This window comes from Alosa sapidissima, chromosome 22 (genome assembly GCF_018492685.1).
Source record: "Alosa sapidissima isolate fAloSap1 chromosome 22, fAloSap1.pri, whole genome shotgun sequence".
NCBI lineage: Eukaryota > Metazoa > Chordata > Actinopteri > Clupeiformes > Clupeidae > Alosa > Alosa sapidissima.
The window spans coordinates 25,844,320-25,857,010 of record NC_055978.1 but is presented as its reverse complement, the minus strand read 5'-3'; the positions used below and the strand labels follow the sequence as shown (position 1 = coordinate 25,857,010).

The 12,691-nt window shown below is 40.2% G+C and overlaps 1 protein-coding gene across 3 annotated transcripts; it reads right to left on the bottom strand.

The window, feature by feature from the left end:
* Window positions 1-457: 457 nt before the first annotated feature.
* rpap3 (RNA polymerase II associated protein 3) lies at window positions 458-8,226 on the bottom strand. 3 transcript variants are annotated; one of them, XM_042079120.1, is made up of 17 exons: window positions 8,053-8,226; window positions 7,439-7,597; window positions 7,192-7,341; window positions 6,954-7,070; window positions 6,646-6,773; window positions 6,432-6,553; window positions 6,171-6,241; window positions 5,953-6,084; window positions 5,704-5,831; window positions 5,128-5,249; window positions 4,792-4,862; window positions 4,527-4,622; window positions 4,191-4,423; window positions 2,538-2,733; window positions 2,130-2,227; window positions 1,912-2,012; window positions 458-897 (listed from the first exon to the last, which is right to left on the bottom strand). In XM_042079120.1, exons 2-17 carry the CDS (start codon window positions 7,589-7,591, stop codon window positions 812-814), a joined length of 2,004 nt encoding a protein of 667 aa, XP_041935054.1. In that variant the 5' UTR covers window positions 7,592-7,597; window positions 8,053-8,226; the 3' UTR covers window positions 458-811. The 3 variants fall into 3 exon arrangements, with proteins under 3 accessions (XP_041935054.1, XP_041935053.1, XP_041935056.1); XM_042079119.1 differs by having other exon boundaries at window positions 8,057-8,226; XM_042079122.1 differs by having other exon boundaries at window positions 7,439-7,593; window positions 8,057-8,226.
* Between the last annotated feature and the right edge of the window lie 4,465 nt (window positions 8,227-12,691).

Sequence of the window (12,691 nt, the reverse complement as noted above, 5' to 3'; positions counted from 1 at the left end):
GACATAGATGACAGTCATGTTTGTATGTAGATGTTACTGCCTAGTAGTACTAGTTGGTGCAACTTAGGATAATTTTGCAAAATTTGCTTTACCATAATGTTTCCCCTCCAAACAGATCCTGACTGGTGCGGCTGTGATTCATTGTGAAAATGCTTCCTCTACTGTAGGTTGACATCAGATGAAGTACTTTTGTATAAAGGATATCTAAACAATTAAACATTACCGGTATTTGTAATTCTAAACTAAAACGCAAGTCATACTGTATAAACAAAAACATGCTATGACAACATGACGTAGCATTTTTCAAATGAAAATCTGCTTTTTAAAGAAATCCTTGTGCATCTCTCACTCACTCACTCACACACACACACACACACACACACACACACACACACACACACACACACACACACACACACACACACACACACACACACAAATAAATCCGTAAAACAAGTGATGTAAAGAATTGATCAATATAATATGGATGGAGCAGCCTGGACAAATATGGCATTACCTCAACATTACCTCAACATTACCTTATCATCATTTTACACAGATAAAACGAGTCACAAGAGCTCATCTTTCTTCACCTATTTAATTCATTGTAAAGCACAATCACACTTGTGACATATGACATTCATTCACCTTCTCCTTTGGCCCTACTGGGTCTGTACAATGTCAGTGTCAATTCCAGGGCTATATTCCACAATGTAATATCCCAGAAACATAGTTCAGCTCCACCTGGTAGGATATATTCATTCACCGGCAGCTCTAGATTGCTGCCTTGGTTCTCCTCTCAGCACAGATGTCATACTCCATACTTCTTCTGCAGGGCCTGGACGGACGCATCCTTAAGCCCAGCTTGCTGTATAGTCTCAAAGAGCTCCTGGATCCCTAAAATATACAGTAATACAGTAAATAAACAGTATAGCAGAGATATAAAATATCCCACAAAACCAAAAAGCTTTTCTGCATCGTACAACAGAGACATCACAAGTACAGCATGCAGTGAGCTGCTTGTTGGTGGCAAACTAAACTGGAAACAGGAAGCAGGTTCCAGTGTACTCTCAATGAAAGGAAAGCCATTTGGCAACGGCACAATGCACTTGTGTTGGAGAAATATAAACTCTTTATATATCTGCTAGCTTATAATGATAATTAAGAAAAGTTATTACACCTATAAGTGATATGTTTTTCAGTTTAGTTCATATGCATCCTTATGATGCTGTTTTAGTTCACATGCTTCCCTATGATGCTGTTTTAATTCACATGTACTGTTTTGGTTCACATGTATCTGCTGTTTTGGTTCACATATATGAATCTTCTGTTCTGTCATTTTGACTCTTATGTTTAGTTATAAATCTTATGTTTTGTATATTATTGTGTCTTAGTCTGCGAACATGAACCTTGTGTTCTGTTTATAGTTCCTCTTTTGCTAAAATCCAGACATGCATAATATCCAGATATGCTGAGTCGCCCAAGTGAAAGTTTAAAATCAACCACAGAGGAACGGAGCGAAGCTCATGTCACAATTTCGGAATGCGTTGTCTGACCTGAGGGTCAAGCTATGTCATGTTTTAGGCCATATGTTAACTGTCACACCCTGATTGTATGACATAAAAGAAGCTTGCCTGCAGAACATGTCAGAGTTTGGGTTCGAACCATTGTTTTGTCTCATTCTCTCTCTTTGCAAAGATAATACAATTGTATTGTTCTTTTGGATCACTGGCTCCTGTCTTCATTTTGTGTCAAAGCGTACAAAATTATCAACAACTTGGAACGCTAACACCGTGATGTGTGTTTGAATCAGGCAATAGCCACATTTGGGCAGAGCCAGAATATTGATCCAAGACAAACATACATCCATGACCTTTTCCTTGCTCAAGACAGATATCTGATAGTTTATACCTTTCTTCTCTGCAGATGACATGAACATGACTGCCATGTCGAATCGCCTCACGCTAGCCAGGTTCTTGAGGATGTCCAGGATGAGTGTAGGCTTTTCATTCCTGAACAGAGGAGGACAGTTCAGCAGTTACTGTATCTATAAAGCATACCTGCTGTGAAGCATTTCAGGCGGCAGAAAATAAGTCAGACTCACACACCAATTGCAGAGTCATACTTACTTGATGTAGTAATTCTGGAGAATCCTCAAAATCTGATTCAAAATTTCAGGTTCTAGGGAGTTCTGAAAAATTCTGGTGTAAGCCTCTGGTTGAATTTGCTAAAACGAAACGTGAGAGATAAACGTGAAAACAATGCTTCGCGTTCTCCTGTTTGTAGAAATGTTTTGCCCAATGTGAGGCTATCCTAATGACAATTTGAACATATTTGTATTGCAATGAGCAGTTCACAGGACAAAAATATTTTGATGATTAAAATCAGTTACTGCACTCATCAGTAAAGCAGGCGATTAGCCAACAAAGGCAGATCAGTGATTAAATATTGTGTTTGTTCAACATAAAGCCCAGAGAAAAGTACATTTGCTCTCTTGCATAAGCAGATAAGGTGTTAGCAGCAGCAGCAGCACACACCTTTAAATATCTGTAAATCATTTCAGGCCTTTCCCCGATCTTCCTCAAGTCGGCTTCTAACTGGAAACTGTTGCCTGGCGGGCTTGGTGGGACATCAGACTCCTGGTGGCTTGAGGAGGTGGCCTGCTCTGAGGCGTCTGGGAGCCTCTCTACCCACTTACTCCCTGAGGCTTTTGAACGGTCACCCTCAGGTCCCCTGACGCAGAGTGAAACAGTGAAACATGGTTTTAAAGAGAATATTAATGATCTATTTAGCATCCATCCAAGTTTATTGATCAATCATCAATTTACGTCATAGCGTTATATGTCCTTTCAACATGAACATTTAGGACAGTGCAAGTATCAGCGTGCAAGTTCCTACATTACGAGGTGAGCAAATCCCTTTTCCTGAGTTTCATAGTGTCTTTAGTAGCAGGTTTCAGTGGCCAGTTGAGCAAGTGTTCAAAAGGCTGTGTTGACATTTCTTAAAATAAATCTGTAGGGTGGTGATTTCTCCCCTGACATAGCACAGGTGAGGTGTTACCTTCAAAAGCACATGGTGGCACAATACATAATCTGTTAAAATACCCACCCTTCCACGTACAAAGCATTGAACGTATTGCACACACTGGTTATTCAATGGAGTCCACAACTCCACCTCTCTCAGGTTGTTTGTGATGTATGGCTGCTTAGCTCACTGAATTGAACTGCAAGTGACCTTAAACTGGCCTGAGCTGCTCTGTCTGTCTGTCTGTCCTATTTACGACAATGACACTGTTGCCTTGTATATCATAATTTCCCAACTATTAGCCGCGGCTTATACATTGATTTTGCTAAATTTCTTCAGCTATGAGGTTAATACACGGGGGCAGTTAATATGGTATTAATATGGTTTTGTTTCTTTTGACTTGTATAAAACACGGTCCTGCGGCTTATACACAATGCGGCTAATACACAGGAAATTACTGTACAGATGTTTATGCACATGAACATATTAGACTATTTACATTTATGGAACTTTATTTGTTATTAAACATATTAAATCCTCAGTCACAGTAGACACCATTGAAGGCCTGAAACAGATTTTATGGTAGGCTACCTAATGGCTGATGGGACATGGGTGAACCTTTCAATGAAGGTTTCTGTTGGCAATGTTTGTTCTCCTCACTTGAAATCCTTGACAAACTCTTGAGAAAGTAAAAAAAGGTGGTGATAAGCAAAGCAAACCACTCGACAACCCAGCAAACACTCTGGTTCACCGGAGTACCACAAAAGATGAGAAATTGTGGCAAAGGTGTTTATTTCACTCCTATGTGTGAAACCCCTCTGCTGAATTTGAATGGATTTGTGACTCCAGTGTTTCCCCCAGAATTGAATTCCATTTGTGGTGGTTGGTTTGCAGAATTAACTTGAATGCAACAGTTTTAAACAAATTAGCACCGCGTGGTTATGATGCTAACCAGATTTAAGCACAATTCAGTACAACCTGGAAAATCATTGTGTGGTGGTCAATGTTGATATTGTGATGGGCCGCCACAAATAAGTCAATGTATGGGAAACACTGGACTCACAGTCTTTACAGATCACAGAACCTTACATAACACAATGGACACATAAATAGCTAGGGATAACCTAATGGTTAATCCCAATTGTTTGATTGTAACAGAATCTTACTTGGCTGGAGATTGTGAGACTGGGTCCGGCAGCTCCTCGATCTTCTGTATTTTGGCAGAGGGGGATGATCCTAGTGATGACCCTTCACCTTTAGCCTTACTCTCAGCCTGAACTGCCAGTGGTGATGGGACCCGGGTTTCAAGGGAGACAGATCCACCTGCCGTGCTAAGGGACTTGTCTGAAGGGGCAATATCTCCTTTGATCTCCTCAATTTCCACCCTTCTTAGTGGCTTCTGTAAAAACATAGGTAGAAACAGAACATAACGATGTCGTGAAGGGCACTCAAAAAACACTCAAACTTTTAAAGAAGCATTAGAGAGTGGAAATGTGACTTACAGTTGAGCGCAAGTGAGGTGGCTTGCTTATTGGCTGGATTACTCTTCTATGACTGTGCTCTCCGACTTTCTCTGACGTTCGGCCCGCATTAATGTCCTTGGCAAAATGAGAGGAAATTATGACTTATGACTAACTGTTCTGAGTATGGCTCGAAAATAAACATTTATTATTTAAATAAACATTTATTTACAGGACATGTGATTCTAAATGTCAAAATAAAAGTAATGTCAGTGGGGTTATACTAGTAAGTCATTTGTGAATTTACCATTTTAATCTTGTTGAGTTCATTTACAGCTAGCTTGTTTCCAGGCTCCAACTTCAGCACTTTTTCAAAGTCTATACAAGACAAAACATTTCTCTGAGTAAATAATCTGCTACTTTACTGAAGCAAAACATAAATGCACCTTAAACATCACAGACATCCATGACCATGTCTGACTGCATGAAGACAACACATATTTATTTCAACAGGTTGGAGGATGCTCCAAGTTAATATCAGTGATTATGTACTATGGAACCAGGATGTTAAGAAAAATGATAGCTATTTGAAAGACTTGTGGAGAGATAAGATTTTATGCCAGCTTTTGTGCCATCTATACACCTGCTTTGGCTTCTTGCAGCTTTCCCAGAGCAGCTCTAGCTGTTCCCCGTCTGGCAAGGGCTTTAGAGTAGGTACCATCCAAAGCTATGGCTATACTACAGTCATCCTCTGCTTCTGCATATCTGGAAAAAGAAAAGGTCAAGAAAGCATGAAGTCAGGATTCAATCAATCCATACTGAATGACATTAAACTATAACAAGACAACTGAAAATAATAAGAGTAATAAACATCTGCTCAAACAGTGTTTCCCACAGAATTGAATTCCATTTGTGGTGGTTGGTTTGCAGAATTAACTTGAATACAGTTTTTAACAAATTAGCACAGTGTGGTTATGATGCTAACCAGATTTAAGCACAATTTAGTACAACCTGGAAAATCATTGTGTGGTGGTCAATGTTGATATTGTGGTGGGCCCCCAAAAATAAGTCAATGTATGGGAAACACGGACTTAAATTTCTAGTCACTTTTCCATAAGTATCCTACAGGAAGGTGTGTAGAGGTAATTACCTCTACAAGTTGAGGCAATTGCCTCTACAGCCATTGAACAACAACTGGCAGTTTCAAAGGGTTTCGTACCTCTCCAGTTTCAGGTAAGCCATCGCCCGGTTGGCTGGAAGGAGAACGTTGGTGGTATCTACCTCCATGCCCTGTGTGTAGCATTCTACGGCAGCTTCATATTTCCCCTCTTTGAAGTAAGCATTGCCCTGAAGAAGTCACACCGTTAGAACAGGCTGTTGTCATCTTTCATAGTCATACAAGATGCCAGACTTCATAAATTAGGGCATTTCTCCTTTGTGAATTGTACACGTGGTGGAAAAGGCCTACCCGGTCCTTGTGCAATACTGCCTCCTGTCTTTTTTGTTGCTCCTCAAGCTTTTTCTGCAGGGCAGGGTCGATCACAGTCTCTCTCACTTTTCCTTGCTCTCCTTTGTCTGAGGGTCCCACTTTAGCCAAGGCCTTAGACGTGGTAAGAGATTAGCTCATGCTTAGCACACAGCACATATTCATTCCTTTCATATTCACAGTGCAGTGCAAAGTTGTACCTCTTTGACTTTTTTCAGCTCATTCTGAGCCTCCAGGTTGCCAGGTTCCAGCTTGAGAACAGTCTCGTAATCTTGTAACAGTCAACAAATAAATCAATTTTAGTGCAATAGCATACATAACTGGAAACTGGCAAAAGTACCAAAAGTACGTAAAAGCTTTACAGAAGTGTTAAAAAACGGACACACTTTATCCTCTAACACCATCCAAGAGGCTGGTTCTTTTATCAGTTTATCTATTGATCAGACTTAATGTCCATGCACCTTCTAAGGCAGAGTGATAATTCCCCAAGGCAAAACGTGCAGCTCCTCTTCGAGCATAAGCTTTGACGTATTTACTGTCCAGAGCAATAGACAAATTGCAGTCTGACTCAGCAACAGCATATCTGCGAAAATAATTAAGCATATTATTTTATGTTTCACTATGATAAATAGGTATAGTATCATACATCAACCAAGCATAAAGTAGATTCCATACTTTTTGAGTCTGAGGAAGCAAGCAGCCCTGTTGGTAGGGAGGATGGGGTTATGTGGATCAGCATCCATGCCTCTGGTATAGCACTCCAGAGCGTCATCATACTTTCCTTGCTTAAAAAGCTGGTTTCCCTGGAGAGCAACATAAGAGTTTTAACCTCGCAAATTATATATACTGTACTACTACACAAACACATGGTGTCAGGTGCATAGATAAACTGTACTTCCCAAAATATCATGAATCCCCAAAAATATTTTTACCAAAAAGAAATTCAAACATTGACAAACACAAAACTTTTTGAGGTCACAAACTTTTTCCTTCTCAGCCAGAGCTGCCTCTTGATCAACCTTAACAGCACCGTCCTCAGAATCCGACTCGTTAGACTCCTCTTGACTCTCTTCCTTGTCTACCGAATCCAGAGCTTTGTCCTGTCAAAAATAGCAAGAACTGGAGTAAGTCTCAAACATGACTAACCGCATAAAGAGAACATTGTCAGAAAAAGGGGCAGATGACATTACACTTATTTTTATGGTCATATTAACATATTACCACATCAAATTTCTCCCAGGCCTGATAGTCATATGACTTGATCCGACTTGATTTCTTGTCTTCGTTGTGAGCATCCTTGTCTGACAGTTTGCTTTTTGTTTTACGCTTCTTCTTTTTGAAATCTTTGTTTCTCACTGGTGGTATATTTTTCTGCCAAAAACAAAAATAGATACAACAACGCGTGTCTTTAGATAAAACGCTAATGGATAATGGCTATTTAAAAAACAAACAAAAAATCCAGTCATACTGAGCTCTCTCCCTCGTTCCCTGTACGGAGTTGTACGTCCTTCTTCTTTATGTCAGCTTCCCAGCTGTTAAGTTCTCTCATGAAGTTTTGGAGATCTTCAGTATTCTGACGCATTTGCATCTGAAGTTCTATGGCTTTGTTCCCACTGCTCATCGCTGTCTTATAATGTTACCATAAGGCCAAATTGCCAATGTTAGACAATGCTAAATCATAAGACCAACTGGCAGTTTAACAGATGATCTGGAAAATGTACTTATCAAGCTCTCCTTTTTGGTTACATACCCTGCCAGCACTAACAGTTAGCATCCGTTAATGTCTGCTAACGCTAGGTTTCTAACACGTGAGTTACGCGTTACTTGGCTACCCTAACAGACGTGACAACTACAACTACACATTTATACCTGCAATGTTAACGTACTGTAACCATCTAACAAATAAACCAACAGATGATACGGGGGACATAGAGTAAATACTTTATTATCATCAATGTAACGATTTAAGATAACGTTAGAAGGCAAGCTAAAAGCCAAGCTGACATAACATTACAAGCTAACATTACAGCTAACTTTTTCAGCCAGCATTTTTTCTCAAAACCTTCCTGAACCAGACACTACCTACTATTGTGGTGCAAATGTCTTTCAGTGGAAACCCACGGTGGTGCTGTTCTGTAAAAACACTATTTGGCGCATCCGAAACAAACAGGGTTTCTAGAAATGCACTGATAGAAGCACGGTGGCCGTGGTCGACTAGAATTGACGTTTTCTGTTTTGAACTTGCCGTCATGACATCCATGTACCAGAATACTTTGCGCGTGGCTCTGGCTCAAGCACAGCTCTGTCTGCAAGGGCACATTGCTGCCTCCCCGTGGTCTATGGGCGACATTCAGAAGAGCTTAGCCAGAGACTTTCTAATGTGGAGACAGCCACATCACTCAAAAAATACTCCATAGAAATGCATGGGGATATAGGCTAGTGACAATGGCCCCAATTTTTTTAGATACCCCTACCGGAGGTAAAACTAAATCCAACAATGTTTTTCCTCATCTCTAAGGTCTCCCATATATGAAATGGATTCTTGGCTAAAAATATTTTACTGCTAAGATTGTTTAAATTAACAGATATTGTTATACACCCCAAAACCAAAAAAGGACTAAAATATAGCCTGTCCGTATTGGAATTAAGGCATATAAATTAGTGCAGATCAATCACACAAGCTCTGAGACCTTTGAAACTTGGCATGTTTATAGTCAGGAAGTTTCTTTACCTACTAGAAAAGACTGGATGTGAATATCTTGATGTATGGAATGAGTAGAGACATGTAAACATACACCTAAAATAAGCGGACATGCAAAAAATGAATATCTATGCAGAATGTTTTCATTTACTTTGTGGCTGCTTTGCCAGGGATTATCATAGAAACACATATGATGGCTTGTTGGAAAGGTGGGGTTGTACTGAATACAACAATACCAAATATGTAAATATAGTATGACGAATTAGGGTGTTCTGTCACTATGTATGAGGTGTCCAAAATGAAAGAAAACGGAACACTGGCAAAATACAGTCTCAAGTCCGAATCACATTATCAGTGGTGAGAAGAATGTTGACAAATTCATTGTTACTGCAAGGTAAGTTACATAAGGTAAGTGCTGCTCTATATTTACATTTAATAATGATACATTTCATATGTCCCAGTATTAAACAATTCATATGAAACACAGATCCAATTGAATCAAGTTAACATTGGGATGGAACACCTTTATTAAAATATTTATATTCACTTGAATTTTGTTTTGGTCATGTCATTACTGAATAATGGAAAATAATATTGTTAGCTTTTGTCTGTCCAGACCAGCAGTAGACAGTAGAGCCTACACTGCTTAAGAAAAAAGATCCCTATGTCCAAAACCCCACAGTAGAAGTCCTCCAACGCATACCTACCCTTGCTCAGCAGAGAGTGAGATGGTGATGTCCATAAAACTCTGGCTCCATATACAGATGATATTTCCTCCAAAATCAAAGTTTCATATCATGTAGAGTGAACTACTGCAGTAAGACAAATATCAGTGAGCAGCAGCAAGTTGCAAATGTTGAGAGTGAGAGCACATCTGCACCAACAAGGCTGAGTAGGGTTGATACAACATCATTTCAAATACGGAGAGATTGTTTTATTTGTGGGAAGGCCAGCTCTAGATCAGAACCTCTGACAGCCATTTCGACTGGTACAGGCGCAATGTAAATTATAGGCCAAGTATACTTGCGTATGCAAGGAATTTGGTCTCATTTATCCCATCTGTGAATTAGTGAACACACAGAGCACACAGTGAACACAATGAGGTAAAGCACACACTAATCCAAAGCAGTGAGCTGCTTTACTACAGCAGCGCTCGGGGAGCAGTGAGGGGTTAGGTGCCTCGCTCAAGGGCACCGTGGATGTGGGCATGGGAGAGCAGTGCTCAATCACTTCCCCCGCCTTTTTTCCTTTTTTTCCTTCTGGGTTGGGGATCGAACCGGTAACTCTTCGGTTACATGCTCGAACCCCTAACCAGTAGGCCATGGCTGTCCCCAGTACCAGAGACGAGGTCCTTCGGGCAGCTTCTGAAAGGCTTGATGAAGATGTACATCTTCAAATTCTTTCATGCCCAGATCTCTTTGCATATGATGCCAAATACCATAAAATGTGCCTTGCACACTACAGTACATATCTAAACGAAATATAACAGCAGCCATAGAAAAGAATAAAAAAAGCAGACCAATGTCTATAACAAAGCCTTTATTAAGCTCACTGAAGACATTGATAAAACAGTATTGTCCAAAGATATGAAAGTGAGGACTCAATTCTTCGACTGATAGCTAACATACTAAAGACCATTGCTGAACAAGAAGGTGTGTCCATAGTTCAACACAAGAAATATAGATCCTGGAAACTAAAGGAAAAGCTGATACAGCACAAAGACAGGCTTGCATTTGTTCCACGTCCAAGACAGTCAGATCTGATCTGCTCAGATAGTATGACCATATTGTGCACTGAGGGAAGCTGCTAAACTCACAGACATAAAATCCAAATATTACACAGGGCTGCAGACATACAGTATTGAGGAAGAGCATGGATCAGGTAGAGTATGACAGTGAGTAATATGTCAGCAGTAACTGTCTATTATGTTTCCAATGCAGCAAATATGTACCCAACATCCTGTATGACTTTGTGAACTGGTGTGTTGATTAACATGCCCACAGAGATTACCAAACATGTGATGATGACCTAACCTGACTCTCGCAGATGAATTTCATTCCGCCTAGCTCCACTCACATCCATCCGGGATTTATTCCGTTGAGAGTGATTTCAGCACGAGATTGTATGGTAGAGCCAATCAGGACGCAGGGCGGGAGTTTCATAGATGTGCCCTAGCATAGAAGCGACTGTGAGACTGTTCTTAGCGTCACGGCTTGGTTTCGATGTGAGTGGTTGAAGTAGCACGTCAATAGATGACGGACAAGTGGCTTATCCAATCTTATGCAAGGATTTTTTAATAAGGCACAGCCTTCTGAAGCACCACTCCAATGGATCGATCCCAGATGGATGAGTGGAGCTAGGCGGAACGAAATTCATCTAGCGAGAGTCAGGTTAATGATGACCCAGCTTCAAAGGAGAATCTGTGTGTTATCGCAATTTGTCATGATCTCATTGAACAGAGCTGTCACATCCATACGCCAATCTGACTGGGACTTCCCGTTTTGATACATCATGAGTTTGGTAGTAAGACAGTCATCAATGAGCTCAGTGCAATGGGGTACTGTGTTTCCTATACAGAAGTCAGGCACTTGTCACATCTGTTGCAGCAGACCAGATATCAAGGACAGAGAGTGGTGTCTACATCCCAACTGGCCTCACTGGAGTTGCTGAACATGGAATTTTTGATGCAGCCATTAGCAACTTTGACCAAAATAAAGACACCCTGAATGTGAAGAATGGACAAAAGAATGGACAAAATGTACCTGTAAAGTTTATCTCCATTCATATCAAACATGTTTAAGGTGAGGGACATCCAGGGTGTCTTCATTTTGGTAAAACAATTCAACAATTCCATGTTCAGCGTCTCAAGTGAGAACAGTTGGGATGTAGACACCACTGTCCTTGATATATATTTCTTGTGTTGACACACCTTCTTGCTCAGCAATGGTCTTTAGTATGTTCTCATAGCTACAGTATCAGTGAACGAGATGAGAGTCCTCACTTCAATACCTTTGGACAATACTGTTTTATCAATGTCTTCAGTGAGTTTAATAAAGGCTTTGTTATAGACATTGGTCTGCTTTTTTATTCTTTTCTATAGCTTCTGTTATATTTCATTTAGATATGTAGTGCAAGGCATTTTATGGTATTTGGTATCGTATGCAAAGAGATTTGGGCATGAAAGAATTCAAAGTTGTACATCTTCATCATCTTTGGTTTTGACTCTGAAGAAGACGCATGGGCGTCGAAACGTTAGTCAGTTTGCACTAATAAAAATCACTTTAAGCATTGAGTGCTCCGGTCCTGCTCCTTCGCTCTTGTTAGACCTTGGATCTCCCTTTTTATCTTCATCAAGCCTTTCAGAAGCTGCCCGAAGGACCTTGTCTCTTGTACTTGTGCCTGTTCCAGTTGAAATTGCTGTCAGAGGTTCTGGTTTAGAGCTGGCCTTCCCACAAATGAAACAATCTCTCCGTATTTGAAATGATGTTGTATCAACCCTACTCAGCCTTCTTGGTGCAGATGTGCTCTCACTCTCAACATTTGCAACTTGCTGCTGCTCACTGATTTTTGTCTTACTGCAGTAGTTCGCTCTACATGATACATGATATGAAACTTTATCATCTGTATATGGAGCCAGAGTTTTATGGATATCACCATCTCTCTTTCTGCTGAGCAAGGGTAAGTATGCGTTGGAGGCCTTCTACTGTGGGGTTTTGGACATAGGGATCTTTTTTCTTGCCCTTTTCAAAATGTATTCCACAAATGATACAAAGCTTTGGATCCAATATCAATACCAATGTAAGTAAGACATTCTCCATAATTCAAGAGACTAGTGAAAAGGAAAAATGATATACATTTCAGATATTTCATTGAAATGCAAATCAAGTTGAATTACACATGCAACATTAGTCAGAGAGCTAAGTACTTTCTTAGCTAGGGAAAGTAGTTTCTACAACTAACTGTTTAGCTACTTAGGGGTGAAGTAAGCAGTGTAGGCTCTACTGTCCACTGCTGGTCTGA